Source organism: Dipodomys merriami, unplaced genomic scaffold (assembly GCF_024711535.1).
Source record: "Dipodomys merriami isolate MVZ:Mamm:240054 unplaced genomic scaffold, mDipMer1.0.p SCAF_16, whole genome shotgun sequence".
Classification (NCBI taxonomy): Eukaryota; Metazoa; Chordata; class Mammalia; order Rodentia; family Heteromyidae; genus Dipodomys; species Dipodomys merriami.
This window is the reverse complement of record NW_027202937.1, coordinates 22,877,010-22,900,291: the sequence shown is the minus strand read 5'-3', so window position 1 is coordinate 22,900,291 and position 23,282 is coordinate 22,877,010. Positions and strand designations below refer to the sequence as shown.

Here is a 23,282-nt window from a genome sequence, read left to right as displayed (position 1 = left end):
CTTAGAAGCATAGCACAGTATTATACAGAGTTCAATCCAATGTATCTCTAAAAACTGGAGAAGAAAATTGGATCCTCACTGGTCAAAAACTAAGGCCAACAAACACAGAGACAGAGACACAGACTCTCCTCTCTCTTGAAATAAGGAGGTCAGGTATGGCTAGTGCCATATTGGCCATGTGGTGGTTGATAGGGTCTGGCATCTTGTCTTTATGCTGGGGGACAGAAACGCCCCTGCCCATCCCCTGCCTCCCAGGTGATGGATGTGCCCGGATCCCTGGAGACAGGGTTGGGCACTTGGCCAATAGGTTACTGAATCTGTCAGTCCAGTGTCTGGGACTGGGAATTTCCTGAGGATCTGACCCCTGCACCAACCTATTTAGGTTTGGACCTGCCTGTCCACCAGGACATCATGCCACGTGTCTCTGTGATCGTGTCCTGTGTCCTGTGTCCTGTCCCCTGGCTCTACTCCAGTCATCATGGTATCCCAATTCAGCTCTCCATTGGAGCTGAATTGGCTTGTTGGGATTGTTTTTGTTATTACTTTCCTCTTTAGCATGTTTTCTAGCTGTGTTATGTGTATTTGTGTGCTGCAGGCCTTTGTAACAACTGGCGGCCTGCAGCCTGTTAACTGTGTAATAAAGACTCCATTATTCTGAATTTTAAAAATGTGGCTTCTGGGATGATTCACCTTACAACTCCCCCCCCCCTCCTTTAAGTCGCCTAAATTAAAGGAAATAAGAGGACTTTTCAAGTACATCCATTCTTTTCAATGGGGCTGAATTATTTTACCCATGCTGGGGCTATAGCTCCATGATGGAATGCTTGCTTGCCTAGTATGTCTGAGGCCATGGGTTCTATCCCCAGGACAGGGAGGGAAGGAGGGAAGGGAGGGGAAAAGAGTGGAGAGAGAGACAGAGACAGAGAGAGCATAAACTCATGAAATATATACCTCATGATTTCTATTCCTGTAGCAATCTGAGTTTAATCATTACTGAGAAGCACCCTGTAGGACTGATCATATTTTCAACAAGAGAAACAGTTTGGCAAGGGACAAATGATATTACAGGGCCCAAAGGTAATTGGCCCTAATGACTTGGAAATAAGACTGTATAAATATCTACTGTATAACTGCATGCCTGATGCTTTGGGGGACCATTGGGGTGGGAGCAAGAGAAGGAAGCATTGTTGTCAGCTGCCCCTTCACAGCTGGTGCCATTCCCACTTTCTTCTCCTCTCCAAGCTGAATGACAGTAGGTTAAAGGAACTGCTGAAGCACGGACAATGAGCAAAGAAAGTGGCAATTCACAGCCTATTAACCTTGGATTTTGGAAGTTGTGCCACTCCCATGATTCTCTACTGCAGCTGCCTTTAAAAATGAAGCTTTTAGAGATTTGCCTCCGGGTCTATACTGAGACTTATGCTTTTGGCTAAGAGTGACCAGGAATTAGAAGAATTTCCTGGGAGTTCTGGAAAGGTAACCGAGTTGGAGAAAGACTCCTTTGTGGACTGAGAGTTCAAATGCTTCAGGGTGATGGCAGCTGCTGATATGTGGAATGTGTTTATCTCATGTCCTTTCTCCTCAGTGTTCAGAGGAGTGGGCACATTGAGAGCAGCCACTGTTCAGAGAACATTCATGGACTCAGTCATTCTGGAAATTATTTATCGAGGGTCTACTCGGCTTTGGATGCAGGCAAACAGAACAAAGGCGGGGGTACCTTCATGGCACTTGACATCTTGAGTATCTTTCTAAGCTAGAGTGACCAGACTACCTGGTTTGCCAGTACTGGGATTTCTAGGATGTGAGCTTTAATCTCTGGTAAATTAAAGGTAGACTTTTGAGCCTGGTCTAAACATTCTCTATTCATAGCTGTTTTTTTATGAACTTGAGTTTGAGAGTGCCTAAAGGATCGAATACTCGCCAAGTGCTGGAGGCTCATGCCTACAATCCTAGCTACTCAGGACTTGGAAATCTGAGGATCCCAGTGCAAAGTCACCCTGGACAGACAAATACAAGAGACTTTTATTTTCCAATGAACCACAAAAATCAAGATTTGGAGGTGTGGCTCCAGGGGTTAAGTGATAGCCTTGAGTGAAAAAGTGAAGGAAGAGCAAGCACAAGGCCTTAAATTCAAGCCTCAGTACCAACACACACACAAACACACACACACACACACACACACACACACACACACACACACACACGCACACACACATGCACATACACACAGACACAGAGGGTTAATTATTCTGTCAGAATTAGAATTACTTTATATACCTGGGTTGTTTATTATAAGCTCTGGAAATGTAGAGTACTAAGACAAATGAGAACAATAACAACAAAGGCTCTGGATAAAAAGAGGGAGGTATATTATTTTGATTATCAACTCTGGTGAGGAGTATTTTTTGAGCCCTTGACTAGCAAGTATAAAGCCTAGAGTTCAAAGTCCAGTACTGCCAAAAACCAGAAAAACAAAACAAAACAAAATTCAATGAAACAAACAGAAATCCAATACTAAGAAGTTCATCTCTTATCTTTGGTTCCCCATATTTGTATGTTCAAGAAGATTAGGAAGATTGAGATCAAGTAGATGGTGAGTAGAAGACTAAAGAGTTGGAAGTATGGGGCTAGGAAGGTGGCTCAGTGGTAAAGCGCTCGACTTGCATGCTCAAAGCCCTGGGGTCAATTCCTCAGCACCACATAAGCAAAAAGAAAAAAGCCGGAAGTGGCGCTGTGGCTCAAGTGGTAGAGCGCTAGCCTTGAGCTGAAGAGCTCAGGGACAGCGTCCAGGCCTTGAGTTCAGGCCCCATGACCGGACCCAAAAAAAAAAAAAAAAAAAGAGTTGGAAGTATGATTTACAGAAATCACAATCTCACCTACCTTACCTTGTAAACTCACTTCATGGATAAGCCAGTAAGAGAACATAGTCTATGGAGCATTTTGGAGCACTGGTCAATTTCCCATTTGTATATGAAGGTTAAGTTTGCAAGGCAACAGTATTAGTTTAGTAAGGCTGCCATAACAAAGTGCCACAGATTGATTGGGTGGCTCCAATACCAGGCCGGAAGTGTAAGATCACGGTGACAGCAGGATTGGAGTTTTGTGAGGTCTCTCTTCTTGTCCTAAAGTGGTGGTCTTCTCCTTGTGTCCTTACATGGTCTTCCCTCAGTGCATGTTTTCTGTTCTCTTACAAGGACATCAGTCATCAGTCACATTAGAAAAGGGCCTACTGAATGATTCAGTTTTAACTTAATTACCTCTTTAAAGACCTGGTCTCTAAACACAATTACATTTTGAGGTATTGACAAGGACTTCAGCATATGAGTTTGTAGATAGAAATAAAGACTATAGCAGCAGAAAATGAGCACCATTCGTCAGATGAATGTGTCTATAATGGTCTTGAGTTTTAGACACAATATTTGAAAACATCTTAACCTGGGAATATATAGCTCAGTAGACAGCTCACCTTGCATACATGAGGACCTGGGTTCAATCCCTTGCACTAAAGAAGGGGGAAAATAAAGGAAGTGTCTGGTTGTATAGTAGCCTAGCATTAAAATGTTCATTTTTTTATTATGTTCTTTGGACACATTTCCTAAGGGGAGCTCTGGCTAATAAGCCAAATGGAGATCTTTTAAGTGCCATTTGTCAAACATTTTCACTTCCTTGATAACTTCAATTCCTTGGCAGTAGCTTCTTATTTGAAAGAATACCCGAGATGCAGAGACTTATTTGTGAAAAAATGGCAATTGGTTTAGTACCACATGCCCATTCATCTAATTAATAAGCATTTATTGAGATCACGTTAGTTCCTTTGCTAGATATGCACTGGGCACTTTGTACATAGGTAGATGGAAAGTAGATAGATGATGAGTTGGACCATCTATATTTGAGACTGGGAAAAGCTTGGAATAACCCCAGGCATAATTGACAGGTTAGGAAGTTTCCAATAATCTGCTCTATAGTAACTTCAGAAAATCTGGACTCATTTGTCCTGGTTTCTCTTGCCCTATAAGTTAAGAAAATCAAGCCAGGGATTGGGAATATGGTTCACTGATAGAATGCTTGCCTAGCATACATGAGGCCCTGGGTTCGATTCCTCAGCACCACATAAGCAGAAAAAGCCAGAAGTGGTGCTGTGGCTCAAGTGGTAAAGTGCTAGCCTTGAGCTGAAGAGCTTAGGGACAGCACCCAGGCCCAAAAGAGCTTAGGGACAGGGTCCAAACCCAGAGTTCAGGCCCCAAAACTGACAAAAAAAAAAAAAAAAAGAAAAGAAAATCAAGCCAGGTACTGGTAGTTTAGACCTGTAATCCTAGCTACTCAGGAGTCTGAGATCTGAGGAATCATTGGTTTGAAGCCAGTCCAGTAGGAAAGTCTATGAGACTCTTATCTCCACTAACTAAACTACCAAAAGAGCTGGAAGTGGAGCTGTGGTTCAAGTGGTAGAGCACTAGCTTTGGACCAAGGAAGCTCAGGTACAGTGCACTGGCCTTAACTGGCATACATAAAAAAGAAAATCCCTGGAGGGGTACTTAATTCACATTTCCTGAGTGGGGAGTAGGAAGCATTTCTTCCTTCTTTCCCCATTTCCCCCTGCTTTATCCTGATACATGAAAATAAATCTTTGCTAAAAGTTAAGAAGAAAGAAAAATAATTCATGGAGAATCATTTTGGTTTTGAGGTTGCTTAGTAGATACGAATTTTGCTACCAATTCGGCTCTTGATCTCTCCTTCAAAAATGTTGTCCCAGAGTACCATGAACATAACAGTGACCTATGTTTGTCCTATTTAAATCTACATGTATTTTACCCCATTTCTTGGTAGATTTCTAATTTTAAAAATGCTGACTCATATATGGAGATTACAAATGCTGCATAAACTGTTCATATTTTATACACTGAGCATATGTCTAAGAACTTACTATCATGCTATATATATATATATATATATATATATACACACACACACACACACATACCATACTGGTATGATTACAAAAATTGCCAAGATCTGTACTGTTTTGCATATAATTATAGACTATTGGATTTGGAATAGTCTTTAGGGCCAAACTAGGTCAATCCCTTTTTTTTTGGGTGGACAGGTCAGTTGTGGGCTTTGAACTTTGGGCCTGGGCGCTGTCCTTGAGCACTTCAGTTCAAGGCTAGTGTTCTGCCATTTGAGCCACTGTACCACTTCCAGTTTTCTGGTGGTTTACTGGAGATAAGAGTTTCACGGACTTTGCTGCCTGGGCTGGGTTTAAACAGTGATCTCAGATCTCAGCCTCCTGAGTAGCTAGGATTATAGGTGTGAACATCGGTACTTGGCTCTTTTTTTTTTTTTTTTTTTTTTTTAATGCCAATACTGGGGCTTGACCTTAGGGCTTCACTCTTGTTTAGCATTTTGCTAAAGGCTGGGATTCTATCAAATGAACCACATCTCTACTTCCATTTTTTTGCTGGTTAATTGGGAAAAAGATTTCCTTGGATTCGTCTGCCCAGATTGGCTTTGAACTGTGATCCTCAGATCTCAGCCTCCTGAATAACTCAGGCATGAGCCATCATCACCTGGTCCCTTCAGGCCTAGCAAAGTGATGTAAGGTCACAAACAGCTAAACTAAACTTTAAGCCTTCAGATTCCAATTTAATCTTGTGCTAATTTTGTACTAAAAACCCATAATAACACTAATTATATAGATTTTGTTTTTTTCCTTTCTAGTAATTTATCTAGAATAATAAATGCCCAATTTTCTGTATATCTACACTGGTTAAATTCTTTTCTTCCTAATCATATGTATATATACATTTAAAGACTTAGGTACACATACATAATTATTTATAGTGATGGAGCAGGTACCTAGGGCCTCATTCATGCTAGGCAAGTATGCTACCACTGAGCTACATCCTCAGACAAATCATTTTTAAATTAATATTTCCCAGTACTATGGTTTAAACTCATGGTGTCATACTTGCCTAGCTTTGCTTGTTCAGCTGGTGTTCTACCACTTGAGTCTTGTCTCAAGCATAGCTTTGTGCTGGTTGTTTTGGAAATGGAGTTGGGAACATTTCTGCCCAGGATGGCTTTGAATCTTTTGTTGTTGTTGTTGGTCGTGGGGCTAGAACTCTGGGCCTTGGCACTGTCCCTGCACTCTTCAGCTCAAGGCTAGCTAGCCCTCTACCACTAGAGCCACAGAGACACTTCTGGTTTTCTGGTGGTTAATTGGAGATAAGAGTCTCATGGACTTCCCTGCCTGTGCTGGGTCTGAATTGTGATCCTCAGATCTCAGCCTCCTGAGTAGCTAGGATTACAGGTGTGAGCCACTGGTGCCCCACTTCCTTGGCCTTCCCCCCAGTCCTATGGCTTGAATTTAGGGCCTGGGTTCTTTTGCTCAAGGCTAGTATCTACCACTTTAGACATAGCTGCACTTCTGAGTTTTGGTAGTTAATTACTGGTATGAGTCTCACCGACTTCCTTCTCTGGGCTGGCTTTGAACTGAGTGAGACCATCCTGAGTAACCAGAATTATAGATAGGTGTGAGTCACTGGTGAATGGTTTGACTTTGAATCTTGATGCTCTGAATCTTACACATCTGAGTAGCTGGTTAGGATCACTCATGAACTACCAGTCTCTTTTGTTTGTTTCTTTTTTTGGTGATGTTTTAGTAGTATTCAGATCCTTACATGTACTTTGCTATTGTTTTACCTTGAGCTACATTTTTAGTCCTCATCTTATATCCTCATCTGTGTTACTTGACAGTGAGTGCTATGCGTGCATGCTCTGACGACAGGTTCTATGTTTAATTTTACAATCACAAGTAAGTTTGCAATGTATATATATATATATGTATATATATATATGTACATGTACATATATATTATTTTATTTTTGCCAGTCCTGGGGCTTGAACTCAGGGCCTGGGCATTGCCACTGAGTTTCTTTTGGTCAAGGCTACCACTTTACCACTTGAGCCACAGTGCCACTGCCAACTTTTTCTGTTTATATGGCACTGAGGAACCAAACCCAGGCCTTCATGCATGCTAGCCAAGCTCACTACCACTATGCTACATTCTCACCTAAAAAGACTGGTTTTGTTGAGTTCATGGATTCATAGAACTGACGGGCAGAAGGGTCTAATAGAGATGTTAAGACATATTGGTAGCGCTCAGGTCTGGAAAAACATCAGCCTGTGGAAGGTGGGTTGTGAAGGTGAGTTCTGACAGAGTAAAGAATTAATGACTTTCATCGTGGGTTTTTCTCCTATCCCTTTTGATAAATCCTGCTCCAGCCCATGTCCACAGCAGGAAGCTAACTTCCTTAGCTGCTTGAAGACCCTGACAGGTAAGGGAAATGTTGAGGTAAATGAAGAGAAAAGAGAAGGAAAGACAGAGGGGAAGATAACATCATTTCTTCCTGAAATTAGGACTCTGGATTTCCACTTAACGGAACAAAATCAACAACCCCTTCCCCCTTTTTGAGCTTCTTTTACTTAGAACTGAAGGCATCTCCATTAATATTGTCTGTGCCTCAGTTTCCTCGAGATGTCACTGAAGATTAGCTGACCACTGACAAATTGTTTCTGCTCTCCTCCAATGCAGAGTACCGTATTATTATGAATGGTAATAGCTACTCTTAGGAATTGTAGATTTCTCATCTTGGCTGATTTACCCAGAGTTTCTGAATCAGAGCCAGCTCTCTCTTAGTAACATAAGATACAATCTAAGCAGAATAGTAATGACAGTTCAAAATTTTTAAATAATTCAAAGATCCAAGCATTTTCAGTGACTTGTATCAACAGGGTCCACAGACTTTTTAGATTTTAAAACATTTGACTATGTCTGGTTTGTGCTGTAGCATTTTATTGAGGCTTGACAAATATGATAATAAAAACAGGGACAGGAAGCACTAACAAAAAAGAACTAATGTCTTCTTGACATCACTCACTCCATCTTTAAGATGGCTGTTTACTTCTAGGTTTACCTCCTAGTGTGTTTTAAAATACCCTTGCAAATCTCACTTGGCTTGAAATAGCTTTCTTCCTACTTTCAATAGCAGCTCCCACCTTCTGAGTACACTGGCTCATAGTTATTTATAAACCTAATGTCAGTCAAAGCTGACTTTTTTTTTTTACCTTCTTCCTCCTCGCTCCCTTCCTCCACATGTGAAGATAGACCTTTAAATAAAATTAGAAACTTCACATAAGGTATTCCATCATTTAGGTAAGAATTACTGTCAGTCAACAATCATGAAGCATAAATTCATTAGGTGAAATGTTTCTCTTAAGATTGTAGTGTGTGGGGGGGAGGGGGGTATAATTGGGTGGGGGGAGGGGGGAGGCTGGGAAGGGAGGTGAAGGGTAAACAAAGGAGGAGGCTGCAATGCTTGGTAAGAAATGTATGCATTATCCTGCCCATGTAATTGTAGCCCCTCTGTACAGTATGTTCTCAAATAAAATAAAATAAAATTAAAAAAAAAAAAAAAGATTGTAGTGTGGTGGCTGGGAAGGTGGCTCAGTGGTAGAATGCTTGCCTTGCATGCCTGAGGCCCTGAGTTGGAACCCTCAGCACCACATAAACAGAAAAAGCTGAAGGGGCACTGTGGTTCAAGTGGTAGAGCGCTAGACTTGAGCTGAAGAGCTGAGGGACAGTGCTCAGGACCAGAGTTCAAGCCCCATGATCAACAAAAATAAATAGCTAAGTAAATAATTGGAGTGTGGAAACCAGTCTTAGTGGTAGAGTGCTTGCCTAACATGCATGAAGCCCTTGGTTTGATTCCTCAGTACCACATAAATAGAAAAAGCCAAAAGTGGTGCTGTGGCTCAAGTTAGAGCACTAGCCTTGAGCATAGAGAGGCTCAGGGACAGAGTCCAGGCTCTGAGTTCAAGCTCTAGGACCAGCAAAAAAAAGAAAAGAAAAAAAGAAAAAGAAAAAGAAAAAGAAAAAGAGAAAAAGGTTTCTGTGGCAAAATATATTTGGAAACCTATATACCCCTTTTAGATTTTATTTTTATTTTTTAAGTTTTTTTTTTTTTTTTTTTTTTTTGCCAGCCCTGGGGCTTGAACCCAAGTCCTAGATGCTATCCCTGAGTTTTTTTTGTTCAATACAAGTTCTACAATTTGAGTCACAGCTCCGTTTTCCATTCCTTGGTAGTTGTTAATTGTAAATAAAGTTTTACAACTTTTCAGGAAGACTTTCAAGCAGGCTTGAACCAAGGTCCTCAGGTTTTAGCCTTCTGAGTAGCTAGGATTATAGGCATGAACCACCGATGCCCCATCCATTTGGGACTTTCAAAGCTATAATTGGGTTATCATTATATATGTTAACCCAATTTTATTTTATCAAGGAACTAATTTCTTTCAAGAAATAGTATGTCTTCTCACATTATGGAATACTCAGGATATATGGGGCAATGAGGCCTAAGCCTGACCCTGAATCTTCTATTCTACTACTTTTATGATCTTGGGGAAGTCACAACCTCTTAATATTTCATTTTTATATTGAAAGGGTAAGGATAATATTTATTCTGATCTGAATTGTTTTATGGGCTAAATGAAATATGCTTTAAGTAGCATAAAAAGTTATACAAATGAAAAGTATCATAGATAAGGCTATAGTAGAAGAGTAATAACATGTAAGAGTAAATAAACTATGTCTTGGGGCTGGGAAGGTGGCTCAGTGGTAGAGCACTTGCCTTGCACCACATTAAAAAAAAGAAAAGAAAAAAGAAACTATGTCTTGCAATTCTCTTTCCAACACTGGATTTAAACCATTTTAGGGACCAACACTGGTGCCTATACTAGTATAGAGACCATAGGTAGATCCAGAAATATCTTTGGCAATAACTGAATTTAACCATCTTGTTTTTTTTTTTGTGTGTGTGTGTGTGTGTTTTTTTTGCCAGTCCTGGGGTTTGAACTCAGGGCCTTGGCACTGTCCCTGAGCTTCTTTTGCTCAAGGCTGGCACTCTACCACTTGAGGCACAGCACCACTTCCCGCTTTTTCTCTTATCGAACCCAGGGCTTTATGCATGCTAGGCAAGCACTCTACCACTAAGCCACATTCCCAGCCCAACCATCTCGTTTTATAGGTGATAGATCTTAGGCCCAGATGGACAGGGATTGGCTTAAGGTCGTTTAGTGTTAATACTGAAAGTGTATGATTCTCATCTGGTGACTGGCATCTACATGAGACGTCACGGCCTCATAAAAATTAACCGGCATTAAATGGAACATCAAAATAACATAACCAGAGTTTACAACACAGAAAAAAATTAAAGCTCAAAAATATGTTCAATGCTGGGCGCCAGCATCTTATGCCTGTAGTATCCTAGCCACTCAGGAGGCTGAGATCTCAGAAGTGCGGTTCAAAGACAGCCTGGGCAGGAAAATCCATGAGACTCTTGTTTCTAATAAACCACCAGAAAATTGGAAGTGGCACTGTGGTTCAAGTGGTATAGTGCTAGCCTTGTACTGAAGAGCTGAGGGACAGCGTCCAGGCCCAGGGTTCAAGCCCCACGACCGGAGGGGGGGGGAAATGTCCAAAGGAGGAGAGTTCAGGACAGCTGGATTATATAGGGAGTTCAAGGTTAGCCTGAGCTATTCTGGCTCTTCCCCCTAAAACAAAACAACAACAATAAAAAACAGAAAGAGAGTAAAGAAGGAAGAAAGGAAAAGTAAAAGTGGCTGAACAACACAGGGGCTGGTGGCTCATACCTGTATGTAATCCTACCTACTTGGGAGGCTGAGATCTGAAGATTGTGGCTCAAAGCCAGCCTGGGCAGGAAAGTTCAGTGAGACTCTCAGCTCAATTCATAACAGAAAAGTCGGAAGTGGTACTGTGGCTCAAGTAGCAGAGTGTTAGCCTCAAGTAAAAGAAGTTCAAGGACAGTGCCCAGACTCAGAGTTCAAGCCCAGGACCAGCAAAAAGAAAAAAAAAAAGTAGCTAAACTATCAAGGAAAATGAAAATTCAAGAATGAGTAAGCCTAACAGTCATGCTTAAACAAAGGATTTCTGACAGGCAAGTGTTTTTAGATAATACAAAAGAAAAAAACAGCAGTGTTCCAAAGTGGAATTGACTGTAACAACAGGCTAAATGTTTAGCAACAATCTAAATGACAGTGTGTTACTTTGGGTAAAATATTAATAAGAATATAAGGGGCTGGGAAGGTGGCTCAGGGGGAGAGTGCTTGCTTTGCATGCATGAGGCCCTGGGCTGGCTTCCTCGGCATCACATAAGCTGGAAATGGTGCTATGGCTCCAATGGTAGAGCACTAGCCTTAAGCTCAAAAGCTGAGGGACAGTGCTCAAGCCGAGTTCAGGCCCTATAACCACCACCAACAAAAAAAGAATGTAGGGAACACCTTTCTGACTATCAAGTTTCTGGAGATCTGGGGAGTATAGAAGTAGGCAACACCAAAAGTTTATCTTTAATTGGAGAGAAGAGTTGGGGATATAAAATTGGGAGAATGTAAACAAGTAAGACACAATGCAAATGGGTGGAATATTTCTATGCTTCAAACCTCTGAACCATTATACAGTTCAGTAATTCCTGGTTATCTCAGCTGTGTGTTCCCTTTAGTACCTTTTCCACTTTGCTAATAAAGCACTTTTTGTGGACATTACAATTGATGCTAATGTCTGCCTTTTGTACAGAGCTGTGTTTCTTTACAGCCAACATTTGGGCTGTCTATATATTCAGGGATGAGGACAGTGTTGGCATGAGTTCTACAGAGTCAAGGTACCTATGTAGTTCCCCATCTCAAATTAGATTTATGGAAATTGTAAATGAGGAAGAAGTAAAAGTAGGTAAATTTTGGCCTGGCTTAGGATGACAGGGAAAGGAGTTCCATCAGGAGTTCTTTCCACTACAGCAAAGACTTTCAATCAGAGAGGGCCAATCTATTTTCCTTTTCAGAGAAAGTAACACTAATATTATCCACATCTTTTGGAAATCAGCACACTCCTTCCTTCCTTTTCCCCATCCTTCTTAGGCCTCAACTAACAATGTTTTTTCACACTTTGTACTGACCTGGAGCTAGTTGCTTAGCAGATTTAACAGGGCAAGAGTTAGTTGTGAAGCCCACCTAGCTGAGGGAACCCAGAAAAACTCACCTCTGCTTTTTTAATATTCAACAAGGAGTGGACAGACTTAACCAACTTACAAAAAGCTATTCAGAATCATAACAATGTGGCGAAGCCCACACCCTTAGCAGACTAGTCATAATCACAAAGGCTTTTGAAAACACCTTGTGGAAAGCTAACTAATAAAATCACTTGGGTGGCCCAAACTCTACTATAAAATGAAATCTACTGAGCTTTGTCAGTAGTAAACTCAAATAGTGAAGAAGTTTTCGGTATTTTGGATAAGACTTTTTTCAGTTTATAAAATAAACATTTTTAAAATTTTAGAATACATTCAGATTTTCTGAAAAGGTAAAGTAGTAACTAAAAGGCTTTTTAAAAAGGCTTTTTTTCCGTCTTCTGAAAGCTTCTAATCACTTGCGTGGTTCTAAACTAGGTTATGTAATGCTCCCAGTAAGGTCTGGGGCAGTACTTTGCAGATGAGGAAATTGCTAGGCTTACCTTTCTGAAAACGGTCAAAGTGCGATCTGAATCCCAGGGCTGTTAACTACAGCTTTAGACCTTTCTAGACACCACGATGAACTCTCCCGAGCACCGATGGGTTCCTGAAGGGCGCATACTTTTCAAGCAAGCAGACGGTAAGGAATAGGAAGCATAAAATCAGTCTGCACACGGAACCCTGGAGGGTTGCCTCCTTTTTTTTTCCGTTTTATTCTGAGGTTAGCCTGACGGATTATTTAAAAATTATGACTTCCCTAAAAGTCCTGTTTAAAAACACATTCTCTCCCCCCCCCCCCCCGCGTCCAGGCAATTACCAATGCAGTCTGTCGGTGAGAGCCTTAACAAAGTTATTCATAAGGTGAAGGCCCACGGAGCGACCGGCAACGGCGGAGCCTGCGCACTTGGCGGGGAGTGGGAGGGCGGGGGCTGGGGCAGGTAAGACGGAGTTGGGGGGGGGTCGCCCAGGGCAGGTAAGACCAGGGGTGGGGGCCCCTCCTCCCCCCGGACAGGTAAGAGGCAGGCAGGCCCGGGAGCACGCGGTTGGCGTTCTGGGCGCCCCGAGTTCGAGATGCTTCCCTGTGGTTTGCGTGTGTCGGTGGGGCTGGTTCAGTCTCCATATTTTCATCTAAATCGGGGCACCCCAGGCCAACATAATAGCAGCCCTGTGCAAGCAGAGCTGCTCGCAAGAGCCGCCCGGGGCTTCACTTCTGGGCCACCAGCGTCGCCCCTGCGGCCCGCAGGGCGGAGCCGCGCTCGCGGGTGACCGCGGGGCCGCGTGCCGAGCCGGGGCGGGGGTGGGTGGCCGGGCCCCGCGGCCGCCCCGCGCGTGGAGGAGGACCCGAGGGAAGGGCGAAGGCGGAGGACGGACGTGAGCGGCTGCAGGGGCGCCGTGACCTCGGACCACCTCGGCCTCGCGCCGCACGCCCGGGGCGACGACGCCCGGCGCTGTCCTGAGGTGACACCGGCGGCTCGGCGGGAGCAGCAGGCGCCGCCGATCCGCGAGTTCGCACCGATGATTCCTCTTGGTGCGTGGCCCAGTTTTGCTTAGGACGGTCTCCAACCCCCCACCCTCGCCTACACCGCTCCCCCGCGCCGCCACGCTCCGAGGCCTTCCTAGGGGAAGCCTGGTGTCCCGCCCCCCCCTCCTCTGGCGGCGCGCTCGCGCGCGCGCGCGCGCGCGATTCCTCGATTCCACAGGCGGTTCGCGCCGCGGGTGGGGGCGGGGCACGCGGGGTCGGAGTGGCCGCCGCCAACGCCGCCGGGGGAGGGGGCCGGGCTGGCGTGGGGAGTTCCTCGCTCGCGGACCACACGCTCCACGGGCCAATCCCGAGCCAGCCTCGAGCGGTGTCGCACGCGGGACACGTCCAAGCGTTTGTTGGCAGGGCCGGCAGTGGGAAGGAGGAGGGGGGGGTGCAGAGAAGAGGAGGGAGGAGAGTTGAGTGACAAGCCGCGCGGGGCATGCTGGGAGTTGTAGTTCCGACATCCCGTGGCCATAGCCATTTTGTAGTCGGGGGACTACAACTTCCAGAAGATCAAGGGGACCATTCTGAGGTGCCCCGGGAATAGGCGGCTCTCCCCGGAGCCAGGCGTCCTGGGGGCACTGGTTCCGAACTGTCCCGCTGCAGGTAAGATGTAAAGACTGTGGGTTGGGGCTCGCATGTGACTGCTGTGGGGTGAGCGGCAAGCTGAGGAAAGGGGTTGAGGTGGAGCGACCGAGCGTGCCATGCATTGAGCTAGGGAGCCTCTCTCAATTTCACGCCTGGGCTCGGCGTGGGAGCTACTCCTGAGCGCCTGCCTAGGAGGGGCGTGTGGGGAGGGGGGGAGGGTTCGCCAAGTCTCTCGGGAGTTGAGTCGACCGGGCTGTGGGGGGTTCTCTGGAACTGGGCTCGGGGCGTTGGGTGCGGATTAGGCAGGCGCGCGGTGGCTTAGCTGTGGGAGTTTTCGGCTGGCGTGCGGCGAGGAATTACCCGAGGAGCCCTAACTTGTATAAAAGCAGAGTCCATTTAAAGTTGGGCTGGATAGCCTCCCTCTCATTGGTTAGGGGGCTCGGAAAAAAGAGACTCGGCGAGCCCTCGCTGTGGTGCTGCCGCCGCCGCCGCCGCCGCCGCCGCCGCCGCTGCCGCCGCCGCTGCCGCCGCCGCTGGAGTTGACTCTGGTGCTCGCACCGCCGCTGCAGCACGAACGTGACTTCCCACATTTTGTATTTATCTTTCCCTTTTCTGCTCCAAGATGTAACTACGGATCCGACACTGAGGACCTTCACGTTCCGCTGATGTAGTTTTTGGAGGAAAGAGGGGGGAAGTGCAGGGCGTCGGTTTTTTTTTCTTTTTTCTTTTTTGTGTGGTGTGTGTTTCGGGGGAAATTTTCCATGATGAATGTTTTACTAAAGTGATTTTTGTTGTTGTTGTTGTTTGCTTCGTTCGTCTTCGGCTCTCTCTCTCTTTCTCTCTCTCTTTTTTTTTTTCTTTCCCCTGGCCGATTTCGGATTTATTTCAAGGCGAATCTGGCTTTTGGGGGAACGAGGAAGAAAAGTCGGATTACAAGATCAACCACCACCACCAACAACAACAATAAAAACCACCAGGATATTTTTTTGTAAATTTCTGACGGCTTTAAATTCATGAAGCAATTGTCCCCTCCTACAATCAGCGTTTGGATCTCAGAATGAGCAAGGAAAGACCCAAGAGGAATATCATTCAGAAGAAATACGTAAGTGCCCCTCACAACACATCCTTTGACTTGCAGTTTTAAGCAATGGCTGTGAATGTCAAGTTTATACATAATTCTGCAGCCCCGGGGTTTTAAACAGAGCGTCCGATAAGGCTGCTGCTTTCTTTTCGGAAAGAGGGCTTTTCAGGCAAAGTCGTGTCTGCCTAGTTTGGTCGAAAAAAAAAACCAACCCCGATTGGTGTAGACATATTAGTGAATAAATTGACCTCGAATGACACAACCATAATCTAGTTTCAGATGAAAGGCAAGGGATTTTGGTGGAGCTTGGGGTGGGGTGGAGGGGGGGGGCTGCGGTAATGTAACTAAAAACTGCATTCTCGGGCGGATTTGGTCACATATTGCACGTTGCATACAAATGAGCCTGTTATTATTATTATCGGTTAATGTTGTTTGGAAGGTTAGGTATGGCATGTGTGTGGAAGCCTTTTAAGTTGCAATCCAGCGTCCGATTATGGCGATCTTTACATTGGCACATCAAATTTAATGTATGTGGTTGTCTTGCTTGGCTTATCTGGTTTTCAGCCTAACCCAGTTGGGAGTCATGTTACAGCGAATGCATTTGTTGGGATTGACTTTTAAATAATGAGGCAGATTTTTTTTTTTAAATTTTGGTTTCTAGTTTTAGGTGAAAAGCATACATACTTGGCTGTAGTTAAGTAAATGAATGTGAAATGTGACTACAAATAATGTTCTATTAGGGCTTCTGAAATTGGGAGATCATACAGAGATTTAAATGGCTTAGAATAGTTCAATTTGTTTTATGCATACTACAGCTACATTTTGATTGGCATGGGGAGTGTTTTTGTTTTGCGTGTGTGTAGTGTTTTTTTTTAAGTTGGGGGGGAGGGAGTAAAGAAGGGGACTGAGGGATTAACCAAATAGGCACCCGAGTGGTCCGTGATTAGCTGCGTGCTTGAAAGCAATGAACTCAATTTTTCAGAAGAAGGCCACAGGAAGGAATAATGCAGCGTTACAGGAAAGTTTTATTCAAGTCGAGTCCACAAATTGGTGTTAATTTTTCTCTTTCTAATGGATATGAAGTGTGTAATGGGAGATGGCCTTCGGGGCAGTGGTATATAAAGAAAAAAAAAGATCTATATTTAATAGAAAAGCTGAACGCCTCTTCTGGAGGGCTGATCATAATCTAGACCCGTAAACTTCAACTATGAAAGAAATGCGAGGCTAAATAATCAAGCTCAACTTACAAAGCTGTTCCGCAAAGAATTTAAGAATTTAAAATACATCCGCATTGCAGAGGGCTGGATGGGATGCAAAGGACGAGTTTAAACTCGGGCTGTAGCAACTGCACGGAGACAGCCTTGCCTGGGAGCGTGGACGTCTTCCCGGGGCACGTCCGTCCCTGAGGCAGCCACAAAGCAGCTGGGGTAGAACTTGGACAAGAACCGTCCCCCTCCCATCCCGGACCTAAGTTAAAGAGCAGCTCGGGGGTGTCCCTCGCACCCCTATTCTCTCCCCGCCCCCAGCTGGTGGCCGGAGGATCCGATCGAGTTGGGACGTTCGGCCCGCCAGCTTCTAGCTGGCAGCGGCCGGCGGAAGGCAGAGCTCGAGTTATCGCTGCGGGAGCGGAGCCGGTGTGCCTGCCGTGCTGGGGCCGGCCGCCGCGGGGAGGGTGCGCGGGGACCCGGGCGAGCTGGGCCGGGGCCGGGGCCGGGGCCGAGGCCGGGCGGGCGCGCGTGCGTGCGGCCTGTAGGGGGCGGACTCCGGGCAGGACCGCCGGGTGTCCCGGAGCCGGCTCCGCGGGGCTGCCTGGCGAGTGGGTGGGGCGCGGAGGCGGTGCGGCCTGCAGGGCCCGGGGCTTTGGGGAGTGGCGATCCCGCGCGTGGGGCAGGCCGGGGGGAAAGGGGCGCGGCGGGGCGCCCAGCCGGCCGCGGGGATCCCGTCCCTCCCTCCGCCTCCGCGCGCACCGCCGAGCATGGCGGCGGCCTTGCGGGCTCCCTGCCGCCCCGCCCGCCGGCTCCGCCGCAGCCGCGAGAGCAACAGGTTAAGCCGGCGAGACGTCAGCGCGCCCCCTCCCCGCACCCGGGTCCTTCCCCCGCCGCGCGCCGGCGCCCCCTCCCGCCTCCCCTCCCTCCGCCCCCCGCCGCGCGGGGTTCTCGGCCGCTCCCGGCCGCGTTCTGTTGTCATTGTGACGTCACAAAGGGACGGGCCCGGGTGGAACCTTCCCCTCGGTGACGTCAAAAGTCGGGCGGGAGGTTCCAGGCACGGTGGGGCTGCCGTGGGAGGAGGGCGTGGAACGCGAGCCGGGGCTGCTGCGGAACCCTGCTGCGTGGGGGGAGGTGGCGGAGGCCGAGGAGGAGGAGGAGGAGGAGGAGGAGGCGGAGGAAGGGGAAGAAGCTCTCGGTTTCTGCCTTCAGCCTTGGAATGCCGCAGGTCGGTCCAGGTGAGCGCTGGGGAGCTTTTGCTCCCCTCCAGAGTACTGGGATACCTGGTTTGCATGCCACGGAGGGGGGGCTGGGGACGGGGCGCCGGCGCCTCCTTTCTGCAGGAATGTTTTCGCTTCCTGAATTCCAGGTCTCCTGGTGGTGTTGCGTTACTCCCGTGATTGCATGACTTAACTGTAGTCTCCAAACCAAATGCTAATGAAAACGTTGGAAACTTGCCTTTAGGGGAAGCTCGCCTGGGGGAGGACGGTATTGTGGATTCAGCCACTTTGTCACTCTGGAGTGTGTCTTGGCAAGGATGTGGCAGGGGTGCTCTTCAGGGTGATGATGCACGGCAACAGCTGTTGTTCTTTCTGGAAGCCACTATCATGAGTGGGGTGCTCCCCTCATGTGCCAGAACGTTGCCTATAGAGTGTATTTTGGGGCGCTGGAGAAAAAAGCAATCTTGTACTTAGAAGTTCCTTGGGTCTCAAGCTGCTCTGGGCTTACTTAGTTGGTCTCAACATGAGGACGAATGGTTCACAGTCTTGAGTTTTTCACTTTTGGGTAAAATGGAAAAATTAATAGCTGCTTTTATCACTTTACTAAGTCACTGAAACGTATGAAGTCACTGATCGTGTGGAGATGTAAAGACAGTGTGCTTTATATGGAAAATGGCGTTATTGAGCTGGTGCAAGGCAGTATGCTCGGTACGATTGGTCTCAAAAGCTTTAGACACTTGTCGAGTTGCCATGTCGTTTATTGCCTTAGCAAAACAGCATTTGAGGGTGTGATTGTAGATGGCAGGCGTTGGGAGGCATGATCGCTGTATTTCTTATTAAATGACATCCTTGGGAAGCCCATAAATTGCAATATAATCCTGTCTTAATTGTGCTGGGCAGGACTCCCACTACAATACCTTAAATAACTAGAAACACTTGCCTTTTAGAGCCCCAATCCTCTTGGACAATAAACCAGTTGCATGTTTTGTTCAGTGGATGTTTTTTTAGTTGGGGTAGCAGGCTTTACAATCATTTGGTCTTAGCTTGATAGCTGGTATGAGCTTGAGACATTGCCACATGAAGATTTGGTTTCATGCCTTTAGCCCTAAAACAAACTACTAGTTTGATTTCTAGGACAACTCAAGTAGAATTTGCACCCCTCGAGTGTAATAAGTTTTAAGGTTCTAGTTTTCTTTTCTTAAAAGTACAGCATGAAGCCAGGCAGTACAGCATGAAGCCAAGCTTCTGTGACTTACACTTTCTAATTCTAGCTACTCAGGAGGCTGAGAACTGAGGATGGTGGTTTGAAGCCAGCCTGGGCAGGAAAGTCCATGAGACTCTGGACTACCAAAAAGCCAGAAGCGAAGCTGAGGCTCAAATGGTAGAGCACTAGCCTTGAGCTCAAATCTCAGGGGACAGTGCCCAGGCCCTGAGTTCAAGCCCCAGGACCAGGACACACACACACACACCAGGACACATGCACACACACCAGGACACACACACACACACACACACACACACACACACACACACACACACACACACACACACACACACACACACACACACACACACACACACACACACACACACACACACACACACACATCCCCAATGGGTTGAAATTGATTCACTTCCAAGTGCCTTGGAAATGACTCCAGTGTTAATATAAATCTTGCTCCAAAGGTTATTGGAACTTTTCTCCTTCAGAATGAGAAAAACTTCTGGAGTATGTAAGTGGTGTCTGGTCTACATTCACAGAGCTATCTTCTTCCTTCCTTCCTTTCTTCCTTCCTTCCTTCCTTCCTTCTTTCCTTCCTTTCTTTTTCTTTTTGTCCTTTCAAAGAAGACAAGGGAGTACAAGGGAAAATGGGAGAAATTGAGGGAGGGAGTAACAGTGTTTGACAAGAAATGTTCTCATTACCTTATGTAACTGTAACCTCTCTGTACATCACCCTTACAATAAAATAAAATAAAATAAAACTTAAAAAAAAACAAGACAAGGGAAAGTCATACTAAGCCTGGTATATAAACACTTGTAACTTGGAGTATTTTTCATCTTGTGGCTTGTCCTTGATCTTGATCATACAAGGACTGTTTTTATTAGAAATTTGGACTGCCTTATTGCAGTCCTCCAATATTACTGGTCTGAGTTTCCCCTAGGAATATCAGCTCTCCCAAGCACCTTCTACCTACTCAGTGTCCTTGCCCTTGGGTGTAGAATGTTCTGACCTATACTACAGCTTCTGGCCAGTGGGCCGATCTGGGATGTGCTTCTGTCCCCTTTGGCTCACTCCCAGAAAGCTTGCCAAGTGTCAGTTGTTTGTTCCCAAATCTGGTTATTCCAGTTGGGCTTATTATTGTAATTATAATTAAATATTATGTAAACCTTCAAACGAGTGTGAAAAGACTTTGGTTTCTATGAAAACTTTCGAGTTGCATGTTTTGGGGAAGACTTGTTAAAAGCTAGGCAGTTACTTAAAAAAGAAGGGATGGGGGAGCTGTTAGGTTAGATGTAATGTAGGCTATGTGTTTATAAGATGATGTGAGGTCTCCACATACTTCTTTGTAAGTCTTTGCCTTTTCCCTAGTTCTGGAGACTCTGAGCATTCATTCCCTTTTAAGACCCTAACTTTACTTATATCTAAACTCCCTCCTCAACAAAGAAGCATAATGTGGACAGCTCCATAAGACCATACTGAGAAATAAGGCCATGACTATGCTAGAAGAGGTTAGTAATAAAAAAGTATATTTGTGCTGGGCTAATGTAATCTTAGGTACTCTGGAGTATGAGATCTGAGGATTATGGTTTGAAGACAAACAAGACAGGAAAGCAAGAGACTTTTTTTTTTTTTTTTTTTTTTTTTTGCCAGTTCTGGGGCTTGAACTCAGGGCCAGGGTACTGTCCCTGAGCTGCTTTTGCTCAAGACTAGCACTCTACCACTTGAGCCAGTGTCATTTTAGGCTTTTTCTGCTTAGCTGGTACTGAAGAACCAAACCCAGGCTTCATGCTTGCCAGGCAGGCATTCTATCACTGAGTCACATTCCCAGGCCCTGTAAGACTTTTTTTTTTGTCAGTTGTGGGGCTTGAACTCTGAGCCTGGGTGCTGGCCATCAGCTCAAGGCTAGAGCTCTACTACTTGAGCCACAGCACCACTTCCAGTTTTCTAGTGGTTTATTGGCAATAAGAGTCTCATAGACTTTCCTGCCTGGGCTGGCTTTGAACAACTATCCTCAGATCTCAGCCTCCTGAGTAGCTAGGATTACAAGCATGAGCCACCAACCTCCAGCTCTGTGAGACTCTTATCTCTACTAAACTACCAAACAAAACAAAACTAAAGTGGAGCTGTGGCTCCAGTGGAAGAGTTTTAGCAAAAAGCAGCCCAGGGACAGCATCCAGGCCCTTGAGTTCAAGCCCCATGACTGGCACTCCTGTGCCTATGTGGTGCTGAGGAATTGAACCCAGGGTCTCATGCATGCGAGGCAAGCACTTTACTACTGAGCCACCTTCCCAGCCCCTCTCCTTCAGATTTTTCTGCTCAAAAACTGTGCTTGACCACTTGAGCCACAGGTCCACTTCTGGCTTTTTGGTGGTTAGTTGGAGATAAGAGTCTCATGCTTTCCTACCCTGTCTGGCTTTGAACCAGGATCTTCAGATCTTAACCTCCTGAATAGTTAGGATTAAAGTGTGAGCCACCAATGCCCAGCTACAATTTGTCTTTATTTTATGCTTGTCCTGGGTGCTGTCCCTGAGTTGTTTTGCTCAAGGCTAGCCTCCTACTACTTGAGCCACTGCTTTACTTCTAGCTTCTTTTGGTGGTTAATTAGAGATAAGAGTCTTGTGGAGTTTCCTGCTCTGCTTGGCTGTGAACCTCTCACAGCTCAACTTCCTGAGAACCTAGGATTACATACGTAAACCAGTGATATATAATTTGCTTTTAGATGGCCATGTAACACCCTTGAAAGCTTGTGACAAGGGGCTGAGGATGTGGCTTAATAATAGAAATGCTTGCCTAGCATATATGAGCCCTGGGTTCAATTCCTTGGTACCAAATAAACAGCAAAAGCCAGAAGTGGTGCTGTAGCTCAAGTGGTAGAGTGCTATCCTTGAGCAGAAGAAGCTTAGGGACAGTGCCCAAGCATTGAGTTCAAGCCCCATGACTGGCCAAAAAAAAAAAAAAAAGCTTGTGAGGAGAAAAACTCAGTCAGTTCTGGAGTAAACACCCACATTAATGGTTTCCATAGCAAGTTCACATGAGAAAAGGGACTTTTGTGTCCATTTTACGGAAGAGAAAAACAAGGCCAATATGATTAAAGACTTTCTTTCCTTGCTTTGCAGTTCATATTAATTAGGTGAAATGACTGAGCTGTGTAGCCTCAAGGGAGTGAGAAGGTCAGAAATAAAGGGGCTTTTTTTTTTTTTTTTTTTGTCAGCTTTGGAGAGGCCTGCTTGAGAAAGTTGAACGAGTGAAGGTGATTTTTGTCAGTTTCCAAGAACAAGGAGTGTGTCAGTTTCTGGTGCTTGCTTATTGGGTTGTTTTGTAAAGCACCAGTTGGTGGAGCTAACCTCTTGTTTCCGGCTGTCCATCTCTTTGAGTCATCATTGAAAGAAGAGGTCTCAGTACCAATTGGAACTGGCTGTTTTTTGCTCTGCATTTTTTATAGTTGCCCCATTACAGTTTTGGGTGTACCCGAGAACCTGTGTGGGCAGGAGAAGTTCTCCATGCTTCCAGGAACTGCAAGTAAGTTTGGTATGTTTTCTTGTACTTTTATCGTTCCTGACTTTGCTGCTTAGGAGACGTGGGGTATTGGGAGGAAGTCATTTGCCCTATGTCTTCTTCTGAGGCTCAGCCATCCATTAAACAAAGACTGTCCAGATGTGTTAATGAGGCAGATTGAGTAATGGGAATGTTATATTAATTACTCACATAGTCATAAGGATGTATTACTGAGGAGAGAAGAGAAACCCTACTGATAGTTCTTGAGCTGTTCTTGAGAGCTGATCTTACCTAAAAGGCCTAGATTGTTTTTTAGGTTCTAATTTTGTGGGTCTGTCAAGCTCTACTGCTCATAAAGAGGAAGCTTAGTGAGCACTGTGATATGGTTATACGATATCACATGAATCCTAGAAGGCTAACAAAATCTATGCTGGAATTTTGCTTCTCTGTACTTCCAATAAGATGCTCCCCTCAAACCCTATTGTTTTCAATTACAAGTAAGATTTTTCCAGCAACTTAAATTTTTTTTTTTTTTTTTTTTTGAGGCAAGATCTTGTATAGTCCAGATGGACTGCACTTACTCATGGTCCCTTTGTCTGAGTCTCAAGTGGTGGCATTACAAGGATGTACTAAGCTTTTTGGGGCTTGAGGCACAGTGAGAAGATAAAGCTTGTCTTGTCAGATAAGAGAGTCAGATGACCCTCTGTATGGCTTCCATGGCAGCAGTCCAGGAAGCTGATGACCAAGTTGGCCAAGAGTGTGTGGGAGTCCTTTTGGCATCTATTTTATTGCCTCTTTTCTTCAAATCTGGGTGGTTCTTGCCCTGTTATTTCCTAACCACTATTTTTTGTAGGGTCTTAGTCCATAATGCTTGAG

General features: G+C 45.4%; 1 protein-coding gene across 1 annotated transcript in view; it reads left to right on the top strand.

The window, feature by feature from the left end:
* The first annotated feature begins 14,704 nt into the window (after positions 1 to 14,704).
* The window catches only part of Jarid2 (jumonji and AT-rich interaction domain containing 2), a 241,423-nt gene continuing 232,845 nt past the window's right edge, over positions 14,705 to 23,282 (top strand). The window contains exon 1 of the mRNA XM_070024528.1: positions 14,705 to 15,284. Coding sequence (XP_069880629.1) covers positions 15,240 to 15,284 — 45 coding nt within the window. The 5' untranslated portion in view covers positions 14,705 to 15,239. The remainder of the gene's footprint in view (positions 15,285 to 23,282) is intronic.